Source organism: Rhinopithecus bieti, unplaced genomic scaffold, assembly GCF_001698545.2.
Source record: "Rhinopithecus bieti isolate Rb0 unplaced genomic scaffold, ASM169854v2 scaffold_10347, whole genome shotgun sequence".
Taxonomy (NCBI): Eukaryota; Metazoa; Chordata; class Mammalia; order Primates; family Cercopithecidae; genus Rhinopithecus; species Rhinopithecus bieti.
The window spans coordinates 2,133,132-2,156,026 of record NW_016806836.1 but is presented as its reverse complement, the minus strand read 5'-3'; the positions used below and the strand labels follow the sequence as shown (position 1 = coordinate 2,156,026).

Sequence of the window (22,895 nt, the reverse complement as noted above, 5' to 3'; positions counted from 1 at the left end):
TTTTTTTGAGACCAGGTGTCACTCTGTTGCCCAGGCTGGCGTGCACTGGTGCAATCTCCGCTCACTGCAAACTCCGCCTCCCGGGTTCACGCCATTCTCCTGCCTCAGCCTCCCGAGTAGCTGGGACTACAGGCGCCCTCCACCACGCCTGGCTAATTTTTTTTTGTATTTTTAGTAGAGACGGGGTTTCACCGTGATAGCCAGAATGGTCTCGATCTCCTGACCTCATAATCAGCCTGCTTCAGCCTCCCAAAGTGCTGGGATTACAGGCGTGAGCCACCACGCCCGGCTACCCAACGGTTTTCAAAGTGGTCTGCAAATGAGGGTAAGTCGAGGTTGCCCTTCTGGCACCCTTCTCTGTCTGCCCATGTCACATACCACAAATCATCGTGGCTTGTGCACATTTTGTATATCTTTTTTTTTCTTTTAAGTTCTCAGAATATAGCAGAATATAAAACCAGCAAGTTGATACATGCATATTTGAGAAATAAACAAGCAGACCAAACAGACCATGAGGTGTGGGGACAGCATTTCTTACCCGGCTTCTGTTTAGAGATTGGGACTACACAGCTCTTGTTGCAGCCAAACGTGCAGCATTTCTTTACACCTGGACATGTCTCATCAGTGATGCACCTTTTCAAACAGGATTGTTTCCGAATAACCCTGGAGCAATCTCTTTTCCTCCCTATAGCAAAAACGGAGACAGCCAAAGAAAAGAGAAAATAGGCCCAGCACCGTGGCTCACACCTATAATCCCAGCACTTCGGGAGGCCAAGGTGGGGAGATCACCTGAGGTCAGGAGTTCGAGAACAGCCTGGCCAACACGGAGAAACCCAGTCTCTACTAAAAGTACAAAATTAGTCGGGCGTGGCAGCATATGCCTGTAATCCCAGCTACTTGGGAGGCTGAGGCAGGAGAACCACTTGAACCCGGGAGGCGGAGGTTGTGGTGAGCCGAGATCACGCCACTGCACTCCAGGCTGGGCAACAAGAGCGAAACTCCCTCTCAAAAAAAAAAAGAGAGAGAGAGAGAGAGAAAATAGTGCCTGGTAACACCCACGGGCACAGCAGAGGGGAAAAACAGAAAAAGGAAGCCCTGAGCTTCATTTAAGCCTCTCAAACCTGGTGTTAAGACAAAGAGACAATAATAACAACAATAGTAATAGCAAATATTTACTGTAGCATTTATTGATGTTTACCTTGTGTCATGAACATCTCATTTGATCCTCACAATTACCCCCATTTTATAGATGAGGAAACTGAGGCTAAAAGCTTAAGATTTATAAAGAGCTAAGGCTTAAGGCTTAAAAAAGTCTGCTTGGCTCTAGGGTCTACTCTCTTAATCATTATCTTAAACAGGATTCCCTTTACAACTCTTCCCTCCAGCCTTCACAGGAACTTTGAGTCCAAAGAAAAAGACATAGATAATCGATGGTGTGTTCTTTCCTGACAACTAGGGGCACTGAATAATTCTGAATAATTAAAGGAGCAGGAACCCTAAAAGAGTAAAGAAGAAGTACTCTAGGCAAGTGAGACTTCAACAGGCAACCTAGGAGGTGGGAAGCTCTCTGCTTCCATCTATCCCAGAGGCAATGTCAGAGAGTACGCCCAGATTTTGCCCCTCATGCCAACATACCCTTAGGAATGTCTCGGCAGATCCGACCACAGCCTGTGGTGCAGCACTTCTGCCCAGCCGGACACAATTCATCACCCTGGCACAGCTCTTTGCATGGGTTCTTATCAGGAGGGCATTCCCCCTCTTTTGCTGCAAAAGATATCATGTGAGTTTGGGGTAACTAGCCAGGCCTCAAAAATGGGGAATGGAGGCCAAACATATTTCAAGGATCTTCAGCCCCTCCAGGCATCTCTATCCAAAATATTTCTGCACCACTGCACTCTAGCCTGGGTGACAGAATGAGACCCTGTCTCTTAAAAAAAAAAAAAAAATTGGCCGGGCACGGTGGCTCCAGCCTGTAATCCCAGCACTTCGGGAGGCCGAGACGGGCGGATCACGAGGTCAGGAGATCGAGACCATCCTGGCTAACATGGTGAAACCCCGTCTCTACTAAAAAATACAAAAAAATTAGCCGGGAGAGGTGGCGGGCGCCTGTAGTCCCAGCTACTCGGGAGGCTGAGGCAGGAGAATGGCGTAAACCTGGGAGGCGGAGCTTGCAGTGAGCTGAGATCCAGCCACTGCACTCCAGCCTGGGTGACAGAGCGAGACTCCGTCTCAAAAAAAAAAAAAAAAAATTCTGCAACCACCTTCCCCTCCTAATACACAAATACTAACATACATCCACCACTACTAAAGGAGCAGCCATCCTGCAGATAACGAGAGAGAAAGGTTGGGATGATCCTGTTCTCATTTAATGAGTTCTAGGGAAAAGCTAGAACCTCTAGTAAGCCCAACTGGAAGTCCTATCTCCTTGTCCAGAGAGGGTAAAGAAAGCCAGGAAGAACGACCCAGGCCATCCTGAGAATCTATTCATCCAGTCCTGTCCTATAGAGATGATCATCTCCACCTACGAGCAACCTTGCTCTGGCAGAAGGCAGGGAATGACTTCTCTCCCCTAGTCACTTTCTGTTACTGTTGGCCAGGGATCCCAAATGATAGCTCACCATGTTCTCCCGCAGTTATCCAGCATTCCAGGGACCCAAGAGCAAGAAGTGCCTTCAGAAGAAAGAGGCAGCTTAACATCATGATGATGCTGAGAGTTGGGATGAGAGCTTAGTTCAGGCTAGAGTTGTACACCTTGCCCAGAGCATCAGCTGAGGTATGGGCAGGACTAGGGATGGCCCCAAACCCAGTCCCAAAGCCTTCCCTTTCACAATACTACCAAGTATATCTTCTCCTGACAAGAGGAAGAGGGATTGGCTGCTGGAGTGTGGGAAAATTCCTGGCACTTCCAAAGGGCACATGTGATAGGAGGATCAAACTCTATAAGCAATATACACAATATTCCTGGATGAGAAACCTAGTGGGTGGCTGGAAAAATGGAAGGATGGCCATTGGAAAAAGAATCAAAGAGTGCCCCTTTAGGCACTGGAAGGACCTGGCTTTAGCCCAAATGACAGAGGGAGGGACTCATGACACTGCTTAAGAAAATAGCCAAAGCTAATAACATAACCAAGCATAACAAAATTGTTTATCCTAGCAACCCAGAAAAGACAGAATGGAACAGACTACTCAGAAACTATCAGACAGGCCAAGGTGGGCAGATCACCTGAGGTCAGGAGTTCGAGACCAGCCTGGCCAACACGGCAAAACCCTGTATCTACTAAAAATACAAAAATCAGCTGGGCGTGGTGGTGCATGCCTGTAATCCCAGCTACTTGGGAGGCTGAGGCAGGAGAATAGCTTGAACCCAGGAAGCAGAGGTTGCAGTGAGTGGAGATCACGCCACTGCACTCCAGTTTGGGTAACAGAGTGAGACTCTGTCTCAAAAAAGAAAATAAAAAGGAGAGGGGAGGAAACTATCAAAAACCTACAGAAAGGCAGTAGTTGAGTTTGTTAAGAACTAATGAAAAAGCACCAAACACCTACATCTTTGTCCCTCTAGCCCACACAGGCCATTCTTGGACTGTATGAAGGCTAGCTGGCAGAACTCAAGAGAACAGTTGCTATGTATGACTCAGATAGTCTGCCTACATATACCTCCTTTATTTCTTTTTCCTCTATTTCTTTTTTTCTTTATCAGTCCTGCTTATGCCTTTTGTCAGCTGTGATACCTAATGGTGTCCACTGGCACTGCTTATTCCTATGGGCAGGTACAAGGTAAAAACCTCCCTAATAGAATGAAAAAGTTTGGAGCCAGGAAGTTGCCCCTATTGTTATAAGACTGATGTTGGCTCATGGAGATAATTAACATTTGTTGATGGCCTAACATGTGCCTAATATGCTTTTTTTTTTTTTTTTTTGAGACAGAGTCTCCCTCTGTCCTCCAGGCTGGAGTGCAGTGGTGCGATCTCGGCTCACTGCACAATCTCGGCATAATTAACATTTGATGACGACCTAACATGTGCCTAATATGCCTGTTTTTTGTTTTTTTGGTTTTTTTTTTTTAGACAGTCTCCCTCTGTCGCCCAGGCTGGAGTGCAGTGGCGTGATCTTGGCCCACTGCAACCTCCGCCTCCTGGGTTCAAGAGATTCTCCTGCCTCAGCCTCCTGAGTAGCTGGGATTACAGGCGCCCAACATCAGGCCCGGCTAATTTGTGTATTTTTAGTAGAGACGGGGTTTCGCCATGTTGGCCAGGCTGGTCTCGAACTCCTGATTGCAAGTGATCCTCCCGCCTCGGCCTCCCAAAGTGCTGGGATTATAGGCATGAGCCACCGCCCCTGGCCGAGCATATTAAAATCTAGTCTTCAAACACTGAACTGCAGGCGTCGCTGTACCAAACACTTCCCTCTGCTCCCCAACCCAAGCCTACAGAAACCTGCTCCCCTCCTCCTACCCCGCAGTCATCCACAGGCCTTGGCCCAGCGGGAAACGTCCCTTGACTGAACCGCCACTGAACACCCACACTCCACAATCGAGGGGCAGCCCTCGCGAGAGGAAGCCCCAACGACCTCCACCCACAAGACCTCTAAGTGTAACCGTCCCAGGCGAGGCGCGGCGGTTCGGTTCCCATGGTAACTCCGCAGCTCCAGCGTCGCGCTTCCGGGCGGACGAGCAGCACGCTCCAGTGATGTCACGGCGCCACTTTCCGGCTGGTGGCAGAGTCCGACGAAGTTGTGGTGGCTGGGGGCGCCATGGGAGCCACTGGCGACGCCGAGCAGCCGCGGGGACCCAGCGGGGCCGAGCGGGGCGGCTTGGAGCTGGGGGATGCGGGCGCAGCGGGACAGCTGGTTCTCACGGTGAGGGCGCCCCCGGTGAGGTCTGGGCTCGGGCCGGGCAGGGCCTCGGGGCTCCCGGGACCCTGGCCCGCGGGCGAGAACGCGGCGGCTGGAGCTGCAGGGCGGGGGATTGGCGTTTTCGCAGCCCGACGACCTGGATTCAAATTCTGGTGCCGCCCTCCTAGCTAGGTGACGTGGGCCAGCTCTGTCGACCCCCTGAGTCCCAGGATCATCTTCTATAAAATGGAGATGATTAGTACCTGTCTCATAAAAGTTGCTGTGGGATGGGAAGATAAAGGCGGGTACAGCGCCCAGGACATCTCCTGACACAGAGTTGACCCTCGGTAAACACTGCTTCCCTTCCTCCTGCCGTGCCAGAAGGCAGGGTCGGGACCTTGTTTTTTTTTTTTTTTTTTTTTATTTTCTTTTTTTTTTGGACGGCAGTTCTGGCTCTGTCGCCCAGGCTGAGTGCGGGGGGCCGGAAATTTTTTTTTCCCCCTCCCAGTCACGCAAGCTCCGCCTCCCGGGTTCACGCGTCATTCTCGCTGCCTCAGCCTCTCCGGATGATAGCTGGGACTACAGGGCGCCCGCCAGTCCCCGGGCTAGTTTTTTAGATATTTCTTAGTAGAGCGGGGCTTCCCATGTTGAGCCAGGATGGTCTTGATCTCAGCTGACCTCGTGAATCACGCCCGTCTCGGCGCTCCCAAAAGTGCTGCTGGATTCACAGGCTTGAGCCACCGCGGCCCGGCCGGTCGGGACTTTTAAGGCAGGAAACTTCCTCAGTTCCTCTTTTGTGGAGGGGGCCGTCCACCTGTTGTCCTCCCCCGATACCCCAAGGCGGAAGAGATGGTGACGGATCTGAGAAGCAGGAATGTTTAGGTTTAACTTCATAGCCACCCTCCACCTCCACCCCATGCCAGTGTCACAGGCCGCAGTGACATTTGTTCCGTTGGTCCCCACAGAACCCTTGGAACATAATGATAAAGCACCGGCAGGTGCAGCGGAGGGGCCGCCGCTCACAGATGACAACAAGGTAAGGCTGGCCCTGCATGGGACTTGTATCCCAGCCACTGGCTTGCATGGCAGCTTTGGAATCCGCAGTGCACAAGGCTATGGAGATCTACAGCCTGTAGAAAGAGCACAGGACTGAGAAAGAGGAGACTCCGATACTGTAACTCTGTGTGATCTTGAGCTAGTCAAGTCACTTCCTTCTCTGAACTCACGTACGAAGTGGGGAAGGGCGCAGGAGATGGGTTGGGGAATAAAAAATACCTAAGACCCCCCACATTCACTGGCTCTGTGGTTGAGGGCTCTTAAGAGGTCAGTTAGCATGGAGTTTAAGAGCACAGGCTCTGGAGTCAGACAACTGTGTTCTCATGCAGCCTCTGATGAGCCCCTGTTTTCTTAACTATAAAGACGGATTAATAGTATCCATCTCAGGGAAGGGAGAGAGCACAAGGTGGGCCTTTGGGATGCTGGTAGTGGTGAAATGGATGTTCACTGTAATTACTCATTAAAGTGTATAGACTTTTCTGTATAATAAGTATTATATTTCATAAAAACACTTTGGGCAGGGCGCGGTGGCTCACGCCTGTAATCTCAGCACTTTGGGAGTCTGAGGTGGGCGGATCACCTGAGGTCAGGACTTTGAGAACAGCCTGACCAACATGGAGAAACCCCGTCTCTACTAAAAATACAAAAAAATGCCCGGGCGCGGTGGCTCACACCTGTAGTCCCAGCACTTTGGGGGTCTGAGGCGGGCAGATCACCTGAGGTTGGGAGTTTGAGACCAGCCTGACCAAAATGGAGAAACCCGGTCTCCACTAAAAATACAAAAATTAGCTGGGCGTGGTGGTGCACACCTGTAATCCCAGCTACTCAGGAGGCTGAGGCAGGAAAATTGCTTGAACGCAGGAGGCGGAAGTTGCAGTGAGCCAAAACCACACCACTGCACTCCAGCCTGGGCAACAGAGTGAGACTCTGTCCAAAAAAAAAAAAAAAAAAAAAGCTTTGAAAATAATACCCACTTCATAGAGTTATTATGAGAATGAAATAAAGTCATGCCTCTGTGATTTGAACAAAATCTAAGCATGTAGCTAGTTTTCGGTAAAAGTTGTCTAGTATTGTTAAAGAATTCTATGTCCATAATTGACTTGGCAGGCTGAGAAAGAATATGTTTCCGACATGCCCCCTCACCCTGTCTCCCTCCTGAATGCAGTTTCACAGATCCTGCCATCTCTATGGATCTCCTCCGAGCTGTCCTGCAGCCTAGCATCAATGAGGAGATCCAGACTGTCTTCAACAAGTACATGAAGGTGAGAGGGACACAGGATAAAAAATAACGGGAAAGACTCATGAGGAGCCCAGTCCTTCCTTGCATCACCAGTCTGTCTCTTTCCTACACACAGCTATCTAAAGTTTTCCTTTTTTGTTTTTTGTTTGTTTGTTTGTTTGTTTTGTGTTTTTGAGACAGAGTCTCAGTCTGTCACCCAGGCTGGAGTGCAGTGGCATGATATCGATTCATTGCAACCTCCACTTCCCAGGTTCCAGCAATTCTCGTGCCTCAGCCTCCCTAGTAGCCAGGATTACAGGCGTCCACCACCACGCATGGCGAATTTTTGTATTTTTAGTAGAGACAGGGTTTCACTGTTGACCAGGCTATTCTCAAACTCCTGACCTCAAGTGATCTGCCCACCCACCTTGGCCTCCCAAAGTGCTGAGATTATAGGTGTGAGCCAGCGTGCCCGGCCAGCTTTCAAATTTTTAATCCCCCAAGAGTTTTATCCCTTCCTTGAGGGTAATTCAGATATCTTTTTTTTTTTTTAATCCGCCCTTGTCACTCACTGTCACGTATTTTTTTTTTTGTTTTTTGCTGACCTCTTGTAAGAATGAAATGACTTAAATGTACTGTGCTGAGCACTGCACTTGGGACATAACAAGTGTCCAGTAAGTACTTTTATTAGTTGTTTAATAATATCACCATTATTGGGGCCATGCACAGTGGCTCACACCTGCAACCCCAGCACTTTGGGAGGCCGAGGCAGGATCACTTGAGGCCAGGAGTTTGAGACCAGCCTGGGCAACATAGTGGGACCTCATCTCTACAAAAAAAAAAAAAAAAATTTTATTAGCCAGGCATGGTAGTGCATGCCTGTAGTCCCAGCTACTCAGAAGGCTCAGGCGAGAGGATCACTTGAGCCCAGGAGTTTGGGTTTGTAGTGAGCTATGATCATGCCACTACACTCCAGCCTGAGTGACAGTGAGGGCCTTTCTCGAAAAACATATGTAGATAAATAAATAAAGTTACCATTATTATTATTATTTACAGGTTTTTTCCCTGGCCTATAAATAAATTTCCACATGACTTTACCTAAATGTACCAAAAGAGGATGCTTTAAACTCAGTATGTTCAGAACTGAACTCTTTGTTTTTCTTCCTAAATCTCCTCCTCTTACATTTATTCATTTATGTAAGAAGTATTTATTTACCGGGCGCTGTGGCTCACACCTGTAATCCCAACACTTTGGGAGGCCAAGGCAGGTGGATCACCTGAGGTCAGGAGTTCGAGACTAGCCTGACACAACATGCTCAAACCCCATCTCTACTAAATACAAAAAATTAGTCAGGTGTGGTGGCGCATACCTGTAATCCCAGCTACTTGGGATGCTGAGACATGAGAATCACTTGAACCTGGGAGGCAGAGGTTGCAGTGAGCTGAGATTGCACCATTGTACTCCAGCCTGGGCAACAAGAGCAAAACTCCCTCTCAAAATAAAAAGTATTTATTGAATGACTACCATACTACCAGGCACTATTCTAGTCACTGGGGATGTAGCAGTAAACAGAACATATGCTCTCTGTAAACAAATATGTGCTGTGTTGGGGAAAGAGAGTAACCAGTAGAGAGTAGGGTTGCTGTTTTATAGATTGTGGCTAGGAAAGCCTTTGATAGAGGACATTTGAGTGGAGACCTGAATAAGTGAGGAAAAAGCAAACCATGCAGATACATGGGGAAGAAGCAGTCCAGTCGCAGAGGAAATGGTAGAGGCTCTGAGACAGGAGTGTGCTTGGCACATCAAAGCAATAAATAGGCCAGTGTGACTAGAGGAAAATGAGCCAGGCGAGTAATAGGACAGATGATTTTTTTTTTTTTTTTTTTTTTTTTTTTTGAGACAGAGTCTTGCTCTGTCACCCAGGGTGGAGTGCAGTGGTATGATCTTGGCTCACTGCAACCTCCACCTCTGAGGTTCAAGCAATTCCTGCACCTCAGCCATCTGAGTAGCTAGGATTACAAGTGTGCACCACCATGCCTGGCTGATTTTTGTGTTTTCAGTAGAGACAGGGTTTCGCTATGTTGGCCAGGCTGGTCTTGAACTCCTGGCCTCCAGTGTTCCATCTGCCTTGGCCTCCCAAAGTGCTGGGATTACAGGTGCGAGCCACCATACCCGAACTTTTTTTTTTTTTTTTTTGGGGGGGGCGGGGATGCAGAGTTTTACTCTTGTTGCCCAGGCTGGAGTGCAGTGGCGCAATCTCAGCTCACTGCAACCTCCGCCTCCCAGGTTAAAGCGATTCTCCTGCATCAGCCTCCCAAGTAGCTGGGATTACAGGCATGCAACACCACACCCAGCTACTTTTGTACTTTTAGTAGAGATGGGGTTTCTCCATGTTGGTCAGGCTGGTCTCAAACTCCCTACCTCAGGTGATCCTCCTGCCTCAGCTTCCCAAGGTGCTGGGATTATAGGCGTGAGCCACCGCGCCTGGCCAGTACAGATATTTTTAACAATATAGCAAGAAGTCACTAAAACTCACCTCCCAGAGATACCAAATTGTTAACATTGACTATATAGTCTCCCAGCTTTATTTGTGGTATGTGCATGTGCATATGCATTAAAAAAAAATCATTGTACACACAACTGTTCTGCAACTTGATTTATTTTACTTGGCATACTTTTGTTTTGTTTTGTTTTGTTTTGAGATGGATTCTACCTCTGTCTGTCACCCAGGCTGGAGTACAGTGGCACAATCTTGACCCACTGCAACCCCCACCTCCAAGCTTCAAGTGATCGTCCTGCTTCAGCCTCCCAAGTAGCTGGGATTATAAGTGTGCACCACCACACCCGGCTAATTTTTTTGTATTTTTAGTAGAGACGAGGTTTCACCATGTTGGCCAGGCTGGTCTCAAACTCCTGACCTAAAGTGATCCTCGCGCCTTGGCCTCTGAAAGTGCTGGGATTACAGGCATGAGCCACTGCACCTGGCCTATTTGACATATTTTGGTCATGTCTCTAAGTCAGTACATAATAGTTCCCCCCGATTCCTTTGTAATGGCAACAGAGTAATCTATCTGATGGACCAACTTCCATAAGCTAGCCCCTAGAATATTCAGATTGTTTTCATTTTTCTCTATTACAGACAATACTATAATGAACACTGTGAATGTACATCTTTGTTTACATGTGAGAGTATTTCTGTGAGATAAATTCCCAGAGATGGAATTGGTGGGTAAAAGCGAAAACCTATTTTTCCGTCAAGAAAATTGCTCTCTAGAAAGGTTATACAACAGTGCTTGAGAATGCCTCATTCATGACCTGATTTCATTCTCAGATCCAGAGATAGCTTACACTCACCGTGTGTCACTGCCTACCTCACAGGCTGGTTGTAAAGTACCTAAACTATTTTAACTGGCTTTCAGTTGGTTGATATTGAATACCAGTATTCATCTCCAGTTTTTACGTTTTTGTTTTAAATTAAACTCATCTGATCATTTAATCTGGCCTGAAGGCTTCCTCTTAAAACTCTTGAGGTTTCTAATCGAGTCCATTCACACTCTTGTTGGTTTGATGTTAACAACAGAGGCACTTAACTTTGCTAAATATGAAATGGCAGTACCTTCCCATAATTGTCTGTCACAATAGAAGTACTGGGTTGAGGTTCCAGAATTTTCCTATACCCCAGAGATAACTGACAGTTTTTCCAGGCATTACTTGACTAGGCATTTTCTAGAGATGACTATTTTTATGAGGACATTCACAAGTGCCTCCCGGGTGTGTTTGGGACCTCATCGCCTATCTTCTCATGTATTCAGGCTCAAACTCTCCCCGTACCCAGCAGAGAAACCTTCTCCCTTCCCTTTTCACAGTCGATTGGGGTTGCTGGCATCCTGGGGCCCTTGTCAAGTCTCACTCCTCTCCATTCCACAGATGTTTCTTTTAGACTGGACAGTCAGAATTCAATTAGGACTTTCTGCTATCTTAATATATTTTCTGGCCTACCCTGGCCTATTCACTTCAGACACAGGCATTCTTTTTTCCTTCTAAAGAAGTAACATATGTATATTATAAAAATCAAAAAGATATAGATAACCCAAGAGAAGAAAACAGTCACCCACAATATCACCTGTTACTTCAGTGTATATCCCTAGAATTCTTTTGTCTCTGTGTTTGCTTGTGCTGTGTTACATAAATAAGCTCACACTATACCAAACTATTTTACAGCCTCCTTCCTTCACTTTGAGGTATATCATGAATACCTTTACCTGTCAAAACTATATTCTCTTACATCAACTTTACTGTGATTTTTTAATATTTGCCTAGCATTTCATGGTGTGGATATGCCATCATTTATTTAAGCTACACTTAGACATTTGGGTTATTCTTTGATGTTTTGCACTATTTATACATCAATCTTTTGGGCACCTCCAGGATTATATCCTTCAGAGGGGGAATAAAGGGAGGAGGTCGAGCCTGAAATGTAAATCTAAATCTGGCCGATCCCAACCTTGCTCATAATCACTTTTCCTTTCTGTATGAGGATAAAAGCTTGTTTTGTATTCAGTTTCCTTCAGGTTGATGCCCATTAACAGGACTCTGACCTTGTCCTCTGTTGTGCTCCCCTAGTTCTTCCAGAAGGCAGCACTGAACGTGCGAGACAATGTTGGGGAAGAGGTGGACACAGAGCAGCTGATCCAGGAAGCCTGTCGGAGCTGCCTGGAGCAGGTGAGACCAAGGGGGACAAGAGATGCAGGCACAAGTTTTAGCTCTCGAGCCTCTGATAAGAAATGTGATCTTAAGCTGGGCGTGGTGGCTCACACGTGTAATCCCAGCATTTTGGGAGGCCACGGTGGGCAGATCACTCAAGGCCAGGAGTTTGAGACCAGCTTAGGCAACATGGCGAAACCCCATCTCTACAAACAATACGAAAATTAGCTGGGCATGCTGGCGCACGCCTATAATCCTAGCTGCTTGGGAGCCATAGGCACAAGAATTGCTTGAACCCGGGAGACGAAGGTTGCAGTGAGCCGAGATGGCACCACTACACTCCAGCCTGGGTGACAGCAAGACTCTGTCTCAAAAAAAAAGAAATGTGATCTTACCATTAGTGGTATTTTGGGGAATGCCCAACAAGCCACATATCTGGATAGGTTGAGGCTGTTGCTTACAGGGAAGGGAAGTAGCTGCTATATGTCAGGTACCAGGATAAATGCATTATTTCTTTTATGTCTCAGAAGAAACCATGTACAGAAGATATCTTTTTTTTTTTTTTTTTGAGACGGAGTCTCGCTCTGTGGCCCGGGCTGGAGTGCAGTGGCCGGATCTCAGCTCACTGCAAGCTCCGCCTCCCGGGTTTACGCCATTCTCCTGCCTCAGGCTCCCGAGTAGCTGGGACTACAGGCGCCCGCCACCTCGCCCGTCTAGTTTTTTTTGTATTTTTTAGTAGAGACAGGGTTTCACTATGTTAGCCAGGATGGTCTCGATCTCCTGACCTTGTGATCCACCCTTCTCGGCCTCCCAAAGTGCTGGGATTACAGGCTTGAGCCACCGCGCCTGGCCGAAGATATCTTTTAATTACTATTTTATAGATGAAGAAATTGTGGCTTAGCAAACTCATAGAAGCAGAGAGTAGAGTAGCAGTAGCTGGAGGGGAGAAGTAGGGGGATGTTAATCAAAAGGTACAAACTTTTAGTTATAAGACAAACAAGTTCTGGGCAATCTGACGTAGAGCATGATGACTATAGTTTGTCTCTATTGTTTACTTCAAATTTGCTAAGACCATAGATCTTAAGTGTCCACACACGCAAAATGGTAGCGGTGGATGTGTTGATTGATTTCACTGTGGTAATCATTTCACTATGTATATGTATGTCAGTTCACCACATTGTACACCTTGAATATATACCATTTCTGTTTATCAATTATACATCAATAGAGCTAGAAAAAAATTTTTAAAGGCAAAGCAAAAAAAAAAAGAAATGGCTTAAGACACAAAATAATTAGAATAGCTAAGATCGGCCGGGCGCGGTGGCTCAAGCCTGTAATCCCAGCACTTTGGGAGGCTGAGACGGGCAGATCACGAGGTCAGGAGATCGAGACCATCCTGGCTAACACGGTGAAACCCCATCTCTACTAAAAAAAAATACAAAAAACTAGCCGGGCGAGGTGGCAGGCGCCTGTAGTCCCAGCTACTCGGGAGGCTGAGACAGGAGAATGGCGTAAACCCGGGAGGCGGAGCTTGCAGTGAGCTGAGATCCGGCCACTGCACTCCAGCCTGGGCAACAGAGCGAGACTCCGTCTCAAAAAAAAAAAAAAAAAAAAAAAAAAAAATAAGATCAGTCTCACCTCTGCAGGTACTTGGTGGATCAAGTTATCATGGCCCCATTTGGTATCATGGGGATGAGCACCCTGCTGCCTCCCTGCCTCTCTGGTGTGGTCAGGAGGCATGACATCAGGTCTATAAGTGACTGTTCCCAAGATAGAGAACCTGTTTACATGTGTCAGCTGCTGTTATTAGTAGGAATTGTTGCCATCGCCCTTTTATAGGGAGACATCAGGAAAGGTCACCAACAATTGCTGGCTCACTTTGTCACATCCCATTCCATCTGTTCACTTTGTTTTCGCTTCAGTCCCCCAGTCCCCACTACTTCACTGGAACCCCTCTTGTCAGGGTCACTAGTAACCTCCGTGTTGTCAAACCCTCTGGTCCCTGACTGTCCTCAACTTACTCAGCTTCTCAGTGACATTTGTCACAGTGGATCATTTCGTGTTTCTTGGAACACTCCTCTGTTGGCTCGAGTGCCTTGACTTTGCTCCAACGTCATTGCCTACTCTTCTCCCTCACCCCCTGCCTCTAACTGTTGGTGCCTTCCCAAGTTCAGTCCTCAAACCCTTTCTCTTTCATGACTCACTGTTTTCATAGCTGTTTTCATCTAGTCCTGTGGTTTGGAAGCCAATTCAGCTGTTCATAATTCACGGAGTTATATCTCAGTCCAGAGCTACATTCACCGTTACCCAGTTCCAATCCGCTCTTCTCACAGCAGCCAGACTTATCTCTGTAAAGATGAATTAGATCATGTCACTCCCCGTTTTAAAAACCCTTCAGTGACTTTCCTGTTGCAGGGAGAATAAAGTCTTAATGCCTTACCATGACCCACAGAGCTCACCCTGGACCAGCTTCTGCCTGCTTCTTTAACTTCATTTCATCTCACCTTTTTTTTTTTTTTTTTTTTTTCCCCCCTTTTTTTTTTTTTTTTTTTTTTTTTTTTTTTTTTTTTTTTTTTGAGACAGAGTCTCGCTCTGTCGCCCGGGCTGGAAAGCATTGGCCGGATCTCTGCTTACTGCCAGCTCCGCCTCCCGGGTTCACGCCATTCTCCTGCCTCAGCCTCCCGAGTAACTGGGACTACAGGCGCCCGCCACCTCGCCCGGCTAGTTTTTTGTATTTTTTTAGTAGAGACGGGGTTTCACAGTGTTAGCGAGGATGGTCTCGATCTCCTGACCTCATGATCCGCCCGTCTCGGCCTCCCAAAGCGCTGGGATTACAGGCTTGAGCCACCGCGCCCGGCCTCACCTCTCTTTTATTGACTATCCTCTGGCTGTTCTGAACTCCTTTCTGCTCCTCCAGCACAAGCTCGGGCCATTTCATTTGCTGTTATTAGTACCTGGAGTTCTCTACCCTTAACTCTATAAAGCTGGCTCCTTCTTTCCTTCAGATCTTAGTTTAAATATCAGAGAGGTCTTCCTCTCGCACTCCTACCTCTGCTAAAATCTTGAGCTTTACAAGAGTTGAGGCCTGGCCAGGCGCGGTGGCTCACACCTGTAATCCCAGCACTTTGGGAGGCCGAGGAGGGCAGATCATGAGGTCAGGAGATCGAGACCATCCTGGCTAACATGGTGAAACCCCGTCTCTACCAAAAATACAAAAAATTAGCCAGGCATTGTGGTGGGCGCCTGTAGTCCCAGCTACTCAGGAGGCTGAGGCAGGAGAATGGCGTGAACCCGGGAGGCGGAGGTTGCAGTGAGTCGAGATCGTGCCACTGCACTCCAGCCTGGGCGACAGAGTGGGACTCCATCTCAAAAAAAAAAAAAAAGTTGAGGCCTAATCTTGTTCACCACTGTATTCCCAGCCCTGGAATATGACTGTTAGTATGTGTACAGAGTTTGCTGAATTATTGAATTAATGAAGGAACTAACAAACGATAAATGAACAAACAAGCTTCCTGGTCTAATAGACCTTAACAGCCTACTTAGGCAGACAGGTGTGAATTAGATTACCACACAAACGTATGAGACTTGTTCACCCTTTGCTGAAAAGGGACAAAGTTTGGAGAAGAACATGAATCCAATTACGGATTAGCAACTTTGAGCCATCCAAGCATAGACATGGGGCAGACTATTTGGTATATAAGTCTAGAGCTCAAAGGATAACCTTTTGTCTACAGCTGAATTATGGAGTTGTGGTTTATAGATATTAATTAAAGCTGTGAGAATAGGTGAGAGCAGATAGAATATGTAATGAGAGAGGGTAGAGGGAAAAGAACCAGATTGAGGAGGAAAAACCAGCAAAGAAAGCTAAGATAAAGAGTGGCCAGAGAAGTAGGAGGAACACAGGAGTGACCACAGGAGCCTGTAGAAAAGAGTGTTTCCAGAAGGGGGAGCCCTCAGCACTGTCAAATGCCTCTGGCAGAGGTCGGGTGAACCCAATTCTCCACCTGCTACAAGGTTCCTGCTCATGCACCATCTCCCCTCTGCCCGTTCCATCCTTTTCTTCCTCAAATGAGCCAGTTGTTCCCACCTTCAAGCTTCTGCACTCCTCCCTGCTGCTGAAACATTTCTCCCCAGCTTTTTTTACAGCCTCCTTCACATCTCAACTCAGAGGCCACCTTCAGTGCAAGGCCTTCCCTGGCCATTCCCTCAAAGTAGCCCTCCCCTTCTGGTGTTCTCTGTCACATCTGCCTGGGTTTTTTTTCTTTTTTTCACACAGCATCTATCATGATCCACAGTTACCTTGTTTGTTTCTGTGCTTATTATCTAGATCACCCACAAACTATAAGCTCCACAAGAACTTGTCCTAGTTACTGCTGTGTCCACAGCTCTTAGGTCCTAGGTACTCAATATTTGTTAAAAGAAAAACAGCAGGCCAGGCGCACTGGCTCACGCCTGTAATCCCAGCACTTTGGGAGGCTGAGGCAGGCAGATCACAAGGTCAGAAGTTTGAGACCAGCCTGGCCAACGTGATAAAACCCCATCTCTACTAAAAATACAAAAAAAGAAAAAAATTAGCTGGGTGTGGTGGCATGCCTATAATTTACTCCCAGCTACCCCGGAGGCTGAGGCAGGAGAATTGGTTGAACCTGGGAGGTAGAGATTGCAGTGAGCCAAGATCGCACCACTGCACTCCAGCCTGGGCGACAGAGCAAGACTCCATCTCAAAAAAGAAAAACAGCAGCTGACTGAGGAATATGTGTTATGCTAATGTATTTAGTTTGAAAAAACATATAGTATGTATTTACATGGGAAAAGCAAGGAAGAATTTACATTGAAATATTAAAAGTAGTTTATGTAATGAGATTCCAGGTTTTTATTTTGCTTTTTTACATTTTTAAATTTTTTCAGCTATGATAATTCAAGTTTTTTTTAAAAATAGGTATTTATTTCTATGCATATAAATATATACATATGTGGCCGGGCGCGGTGGCTCATGCCCGTAATTGCAGCACTTTGGGAGGCCAAGGCAGGTGGATCACCTGAGGTCAAGAGTTCGAGACCAGCCTGTCCAACAGGGTGAAATCCCATCTCTTCTAAAAATAAAAAATTAACTGGGTATGATGGCACACCCCTGTAGTCCCAGCTACTTTGGAGGCTGAGGCATTAGAATCACTTGAACCTAGGCCGGGCGCAGTGGCTCAAGCCTGTAATCCCAGCACTTTGGGAGGCCGAGACGGGCGGATCACGAGGTCAGGAGATCGAGACCATCCTGGCTAATACGGTGAAACCCCGTCTCTACTAAAACTACAAAACACTAGCCGGGCGACGTGGCGGCGCCTGTAGTCCCAGCTACCCGGGAGGCTGAGACAGGAGAATGGCGTGAACCTGGGAGGCGGAGCTTGCAGTGAGCTGAGATCCGGCCACAGCACTCCAGCCTGGGTGACAGAGCGAGACTCCGTCTCAAAAAAAAAAAAAAAAAAAAAGAATCACTTGAACCTAGGAGACAGAGGTTGCAGTGAGCCAAGATGATGCTGCTGCACTCCAACCTGGGCAACAGAGTGAGACTCTGTCTCCAAAAATTAAAAAAAAAAAGGAAGTAGGTGGGGTGTGCTTACCCATCAAAATAGTGACTGGTAACACTTGGTCTTTTTCCCTTCAGGCTAAACTGCTATTTTCAGATGGAGAAAAAGTAATACCCAGATTGACCCATGAGCTTCCAGGAATAAAGGTCAGAGTCACTGTGTTCTGGGGTATTGGAGGGGGAGGTCCTTCAGGCTGGGAGGTAAATGAAATATGTGGGCCCTGGGAGGTTTCATGTACCTTCCATTTGTAGGACCAGGTCCAAACAGCATCATGCTGGATGGGCTTCTTTGGCCTGGGTCAGAGCGGGGCTGGAGAGCAATAGTCCAGGGCTGTGCCTTCTGCAACTCCAGAGGACTTGCAGCTCCCACGCACTGGCCTTCCACTGACTCCCTTTGCTTTTCTTTTAGCGTGGCCGACAGGCAGAAGAAGAATGTGCCCATCGAGGAAGCCCCCTTCCTAAAAAGGTAAACCATTTCCTTGTTTTGTATTCTGGCTGAAAAAAGGCTCGTCAGGCCAGTTGTGGTAGCTCACACCTGTAATCCCAACACTTTGGGAGGCCAAGCCGGGAGGATCACTTGAGCTCAGGAGTTTTGAGACTAGTCTGGGTAACATAGTGAGACCCTGTCTCTACAATTAAAAAAAAAAAAAATTATCCTGGCATGCTGGCACGTTTCTGTTGTCCTAGCTACATGAGAGGCTGCAGTGGGAGGATCACTTGAGCCCAGGAGTTCAAGGCTGTGGCGAGTTATGACCATGCCATTGCACTCCAGGCTGAGTAACAGAGTAAGACCCTGTCTCTCAAAAAAGGCTCTTCACTCCATGAGGTACTGGGCTTCCTCAAAGCCCTTTTGAGCCTTCCTAGGCATGAGAGGCAGTTTTTCTCCCTGTCCCCATCAAATGTCATTGGATCTCTTTGGAAAACTATCTCTACCAAGTGACCCCGGACCTGCCAATAGGGCATGACCACAGGGTCAGACCTCTGACAGCTGTTTTTTGTGGCAGAGGAAAGGACGGCCTCCTGGACACATCCTGTCAAGCGACCGGGCAGCCGCCGGCATGGTGTGAGTAGGAACCAACAGTGTGGTGATAGCATAGGGGAGCAGACGGAGAGAGGGGCCCTGAAGGAAAAGAGGCCAGGGTTCTGTGCCTGTCAAAATCAGATCCATTAGCTTAAGTCATCGTGGAGGGAGGGGGGTTACCCTGGTTTGAGGGGTGAGGAAGGAGAGTAGTGAGGAGGAAATTGTTTTACCCCCTGAACAGTTTGGCCCAGCTTGATTGAACACCAGAGGTTTGTCATTGTTAGTATACATTGAATGCTTATGACTGGTCTAAATACGTTACATACTTTACCTTTTAATCTTTATAGCCACCCTCTAAAGAAGGTATTAATTTTTCTTTTTTTTTTTTTCCTTTTGTGGAGAACGGGGTCTCGCTATATTACCCAGGCAGGTCTCGAACTCCTGGGCTCAAGCTATCCTCCTGCCTCTGCCTCCCTGAGAGCTGGGATTACAGGCGTGAGCCACTGCGCCTGGCCTAATTTTTCAGATAAAGAACAGACTCAGAGAATTACTTGCCTAATGTCATATAGTTACCATTACCTCCAAGTTGGTCATTTTCATATATATATATATATTTTTTTTTTAGACTTAATTTTTTTTTTTAGGGCAGTTTTAGGTTCACAGCAAAATTGAGAGGAAGGTACAGACTTATCCTATGTATTCCCTGCCCCTACACATGCACAGCCTCCCCCATTATCAACATCAGGCACCAGAGTGGTACATTTGTTACATTTGATGAGCCTACTTTGACTCGTCTTGATCCTCAGAGTGCATAGTTTCCATGAGGGTTCACTCTTGGTGTTGTACCTGAACTTAGAGAAATGCATAATGACAGGCATCCACCATTCTAGTATCACACTGAGTGCTTTCAGTGCCCTAAAAATCCTCTGTGCTCTGCCTATTCATCCTTCCTTCCCCCCTCAACCCACCCCCCAGCCCCACTTTTTAAAAAAAATTCTGAAGCAGCAGAATCTTTTTTAAACAAAACGTTACATGGAAGCCCGGTATTTAAATCAAATAAAGCCACACTGGTCTGGGTCAGGGGCATGGGGTTAGTTTGAAACAACTGGCTTAGTAGATGGGATAGTATTAACTGTCATACCTTAGATGTATCTCCTACACGAAGCAGTTTTATTCCTCACAAACACAAGATAGGTAGGGCAGTTGCTGTTTTTGTCTCTTTTGACAGATGAGAAAACTGCCACTTAGAGGTTCTTGGAGTTGCTCATGCCACTATGTAAGAGCAGAGCTAGTGCTAGAATGGCTTCTAGTCCAGTGCTTTTTTTCTGTTTGTTCCTCCTCTAATGTGCCACCACGAAGGAGGATACCCAGGCTAAAGTGAGAGTGTGTGAGGAACTCCTACCACCACCAGCAAACCGGTATTCAGTTCTAGGTCTCACCTCGGAGAATTCACCTTTATTCTTTCCTTCCAAGCAGATGGAAACCAAAATCCTGTGAACCAATTCGCCGGGAAGGCCCTAAGGTATGATTATATGAGCGTGGCAGAGACCACTATCCCAGGAGATAGTACCACTATCTCTGGGACCCACCATGGGGGAAAGGGGCAGGGGGCGAAGGATGTATGCCCACCATTCCAGAGCCATCTTCCCCCTCTCCACCTCCAGCCACACTGGCCTCAGAGAGGATCCTGTGTAGGAATTGGAGGTAGAGGCAAAACAAAGAGTCTTTGCTAAAGCCTTCTCCTTGTAGGAGCTAGTGGGCACTAATACTGATTCAATACTTAGTACGTAACAGGCAATGCCCTAAATCTTTTGTGTAGACTATCTCATTTAATCTTTATAACAAACTTATGAGATCGATTCTGTGAACTATTCTATGAATGAGGGGTTTCCTTTTCTGCCAACTTCCCTGTGGGCATAAATTACTTTATTCAGTTGTCTTATACACTTAATGCACTTAAGACTTGCCCAAAGTCACATAACTCGTAAGTGATCGAGCCAAGTCTCAAACCCAAGACCCCCTGACACCAGACTCTGTGCTCTCAACCATTAGCCTCTGTTGCCTCCCTTTCTCTCCTGAGTTCTTCCTCAGCAGTGACTTATATAAATGGATGTTCCCCAGAATTCTCTCCTTGGCCCACTTCTCCATCTAAAGTAACTCTCTGGATAATCTAAATCATATACTCTTATGGTTTCAGGGACCACCATGTTCTAAAACTCCCATACCTCTTTGTGCATCCCATGCCTCTCTTTCTACTTTAAAACTTACATATCCTACTATCTGATTGACCACTCTGCTGGAAGTTCCATAGGCATTTCAGACTCAGCATATCCAAACATGAAATCAGAATCTTTCCTCACAGCCCTTCTTTACATTCTTTATCTTAATCATCTTTGCCTCCTCCTCTTCCTCAGCTTCCTACATCCAGTCAAGTCCTGGACAATTCTCCTTCTTAAATATATTGCAGTTCCTATTTCCTTCTCTTCATCCTTACTGCTGCCCTAGCTCAGGCCCTTAGCATCTTTCCAACTGCTTTATCACAGCGGCCTCCAAACTGCTCTCCCTGCCTGTAGTCTTGCTCCTTCTAATCCGTTATCCACATTGCTAGAAGACTAAGCTATCTTTAAAGCAAATGTGACTCTCACTCCCTGTTTAGAGGCCTTCAGCGATTCCCCATTGCCTACAGAAGAAATAAAATGCAGTCCCCTGAACATAACCTCCTAGGACCTCCTACTCCTCTTTGTTTCTCTCTCCAGCCCCATCAGTTGCCACTCCCTAATTTGTACTCTGTTAGCAGCACAGAATTACTAGTAGTTTCTCCAGCATGCCAGGCTGCCTCTCACCTGTCTTTGCTCATGCTGCCCCCTGTCTGGAATGCCCTTGTTCCTCACCCGCTGTACCCCAACTTGTGCTCACCCTTTCAGAATTAACTTGGGAAATGCCTCTCTAAGGAAGCCTTCCTGGCTGTACCCTCCCCTCAGCAGCCCTTAGACCCTGCACTCACCTGTGTCATTGCCTCATCGCATAATGATGTAATTATCTGTACATATGTCAGTGGCATCCTAGAAAACAGAGACTGTATCTTATTCACCTCTTTATCCCCAGTATCTAGCACAGACAGGGCCTGTTATATTGTGAGTATACTCATGTCTTGGGTAAACAGTTGATTAAATAATAGACAAGGGTAAGGGTTAGAAAAAGGCAGGGGGAGGAGTATTTCTGTCCTACCCACAGATTAAACTTCACCCTCACCGGCTTCTCTGTTTTTTGCACAGTGGGACCCAGCTCGCCTGAATGAATCTACCACCTTTGTGTTGGGATCTCGAGCCAACAAGTAAGTTTAAGAGCTTTGGCACTGATGGAGGAAACAACTCAGGAGTTCACTAGTAGGACTACACTTTCTGGAATCTTTACCACTTGGCTTTTACTTTTCAGGGCGCTGGGGATGGGGGGCACCAGAGGAAGAATCTACATCAAGCACCCACACCTCTTTAAGGTAGGTGAGTGCTGAGAGGAAAGCAGGCCGTTGCATTGGGAGTAGACTGGGAACTCCACTCAGCATAGAGAAGCTTAGAACAAACACTGATCTTGGAGTCGGGACATCTGGGTTCTAGTTGCACCTCTGCCATTTACCTTTACCTTTCATGATTTACTCAGCACCTCTGTGCCTCAGTAATAACAGCTACTTTGCCTGCAGGTTTATTGGGTGCCAAACACAGTTTTAAATACTACACTTATATTTTCTTAAAAAATAAGTATTGCCGTCTTTATTTCACAAATGTGAAACAGTCAGAGGTTGAGAAAGGCTGAGTGACTTGACCACAGTTATTCAGCTAGAAGTGGTGAGTCAGGATTCAAATCCAGGTCTGTCCTCACCAAAGCCTGAGCTCTTAACCACTAACATATTTGGTTGTCTGTAAATCAGAGTTTGGGCCAGGCGCGTGAGCTCACGCCTGTAATCCCAGCACTTTGGGAGGCCAAGGCGGGAGGATCACCTGAAGTCGGGAGTTCGAGACCAGCCTGACCAACATGGAGAAACCTTGTCTCTACTAAAAATACAAAATTAGCTGGGCATGGTGGTTCATGCCTGTAATTCCAGCTACTTGGGAGGCTGAGGCAGGAGAATCACTTGAACCCAGGAGGCAGAGGTTGTAGTGAGCCAAGATTGCGCTGCCCTCACATTTGCATTTTAAAATAACTCCGGGGCCAGGCACAGTGGCTCACACCTGTAGTCCCAGCACTTTTGGGAGGCCAAGGCAGGCAGATTACCTGAAGTCAGGAATTCGAGACCAGCCTGACAAACATGGAAAACCCCGTCTCTACTAAAATACAAAATTAGGGCCGGGCGCGGTGGCTCAAGCCTGTAATCCCAGCACTTTGGGAGGCCGAGACGGGCGGATCACGAGGTCAGGAGATCGAGACCATCCTGGCTAACATGGTGAAACCCCGTCTCTACTAAAAAAAAATACAAAAATCTAGCCGG

General features: G+C 47.0%; 2 protein-coding genes across 8 annotated transcripts in view; one reads left to right on the top strand and one right to left on the bottom strand.

The window, feature by feature from the left end:
- WFDC3 (WAP four-disulfide core domain 3) overlaps positions 1-4,628 on the bottom strand; it is a 69,717-nt gene extending 65,089 nt beyond the window's left edge. For 2 of the 5 annotated variants that reach the window (XM_017877948.1, XM_017877949.1), the window contains exons 1-4: positions 4,452-4,624; positions 2,619-2,707; positions 1,636-1,764; positions 539-685 (exon numbers count right to left, since the gene is read on the bottom strand). In XM_017877948.1, coding sequence (XP_017733437.1) covers positions 539-685; positions 1,636-1,764; positions 2,619-2,707; positions 4,452-4,462 — 376 coding nt within the window. In that variant the 5' untranslated portion in view covers positions 4,463-4,624. Of the gene's footprint in view, positions 1-538; positions 686-1,635; positions 1,765-2,618; positions 2,708-4,451 lie in introns of all 5 variants that reach the window. The other 3 variants (XM_017877950.1, XM_017877953.1, XM_017877951.1) reach the window with 3 other exon arrangements.
- A 28-nt stretch (positions 4,629-4,656) lies between these two features.
- The window catches only part of DNTTIP1 (deoxynucleotidyltransferase terminal interacting protein 1), a 24,568-nt gene continuing 6,329 nt past the window's right edge, over positions 4,657-22,895 (top strand). Inside the window, exons 1-10 of one of the 3 annotated variants that reach the window (XM_017877945.1) lie at positions 4,657-4,854; positions 5,796-5,866; positions 7,052-7,148; positions 11,730-11,828; positions 17,470-17,538; positions 17,801-17,857; positions 18,396-18,454; positions 19,886-19,934; positions 21,688-21,746; positions 21,848-21,908. In XM_017877945.1, the coding sequence (XP_017733434.1) occupies positions 4,750-4,854; positions 5,796-5,866; positions 7,052-7,148; positions 11,730-11,828; positions 17,470-17,538; positions 17,801-17,857; positions 18,396-18,454; positions 19,886-19,934; positions 21,688-21,746; positions 21,848-21,908 (726 nt within the window). In that variant the 5' untranslated portion in view covers positions 4,657-4,749. Of the gene's footprint in view, positions 4,855-4,912; positions 5,023-5,795; positions 5,867-7,051; positions 7,149-11,729; positions 11,829-17,469; positions 17,539-17,800; positions 17,858-18,395; positions 18,455-19,885; positions 19,935-21,687; positions 21,747-21,847; positions 21,909-22,895 lie in introns of those variants that run through there. The other 2 variants (XM_017877946.1, XM_017877947.1) reach the window with 2 other exon arrangements.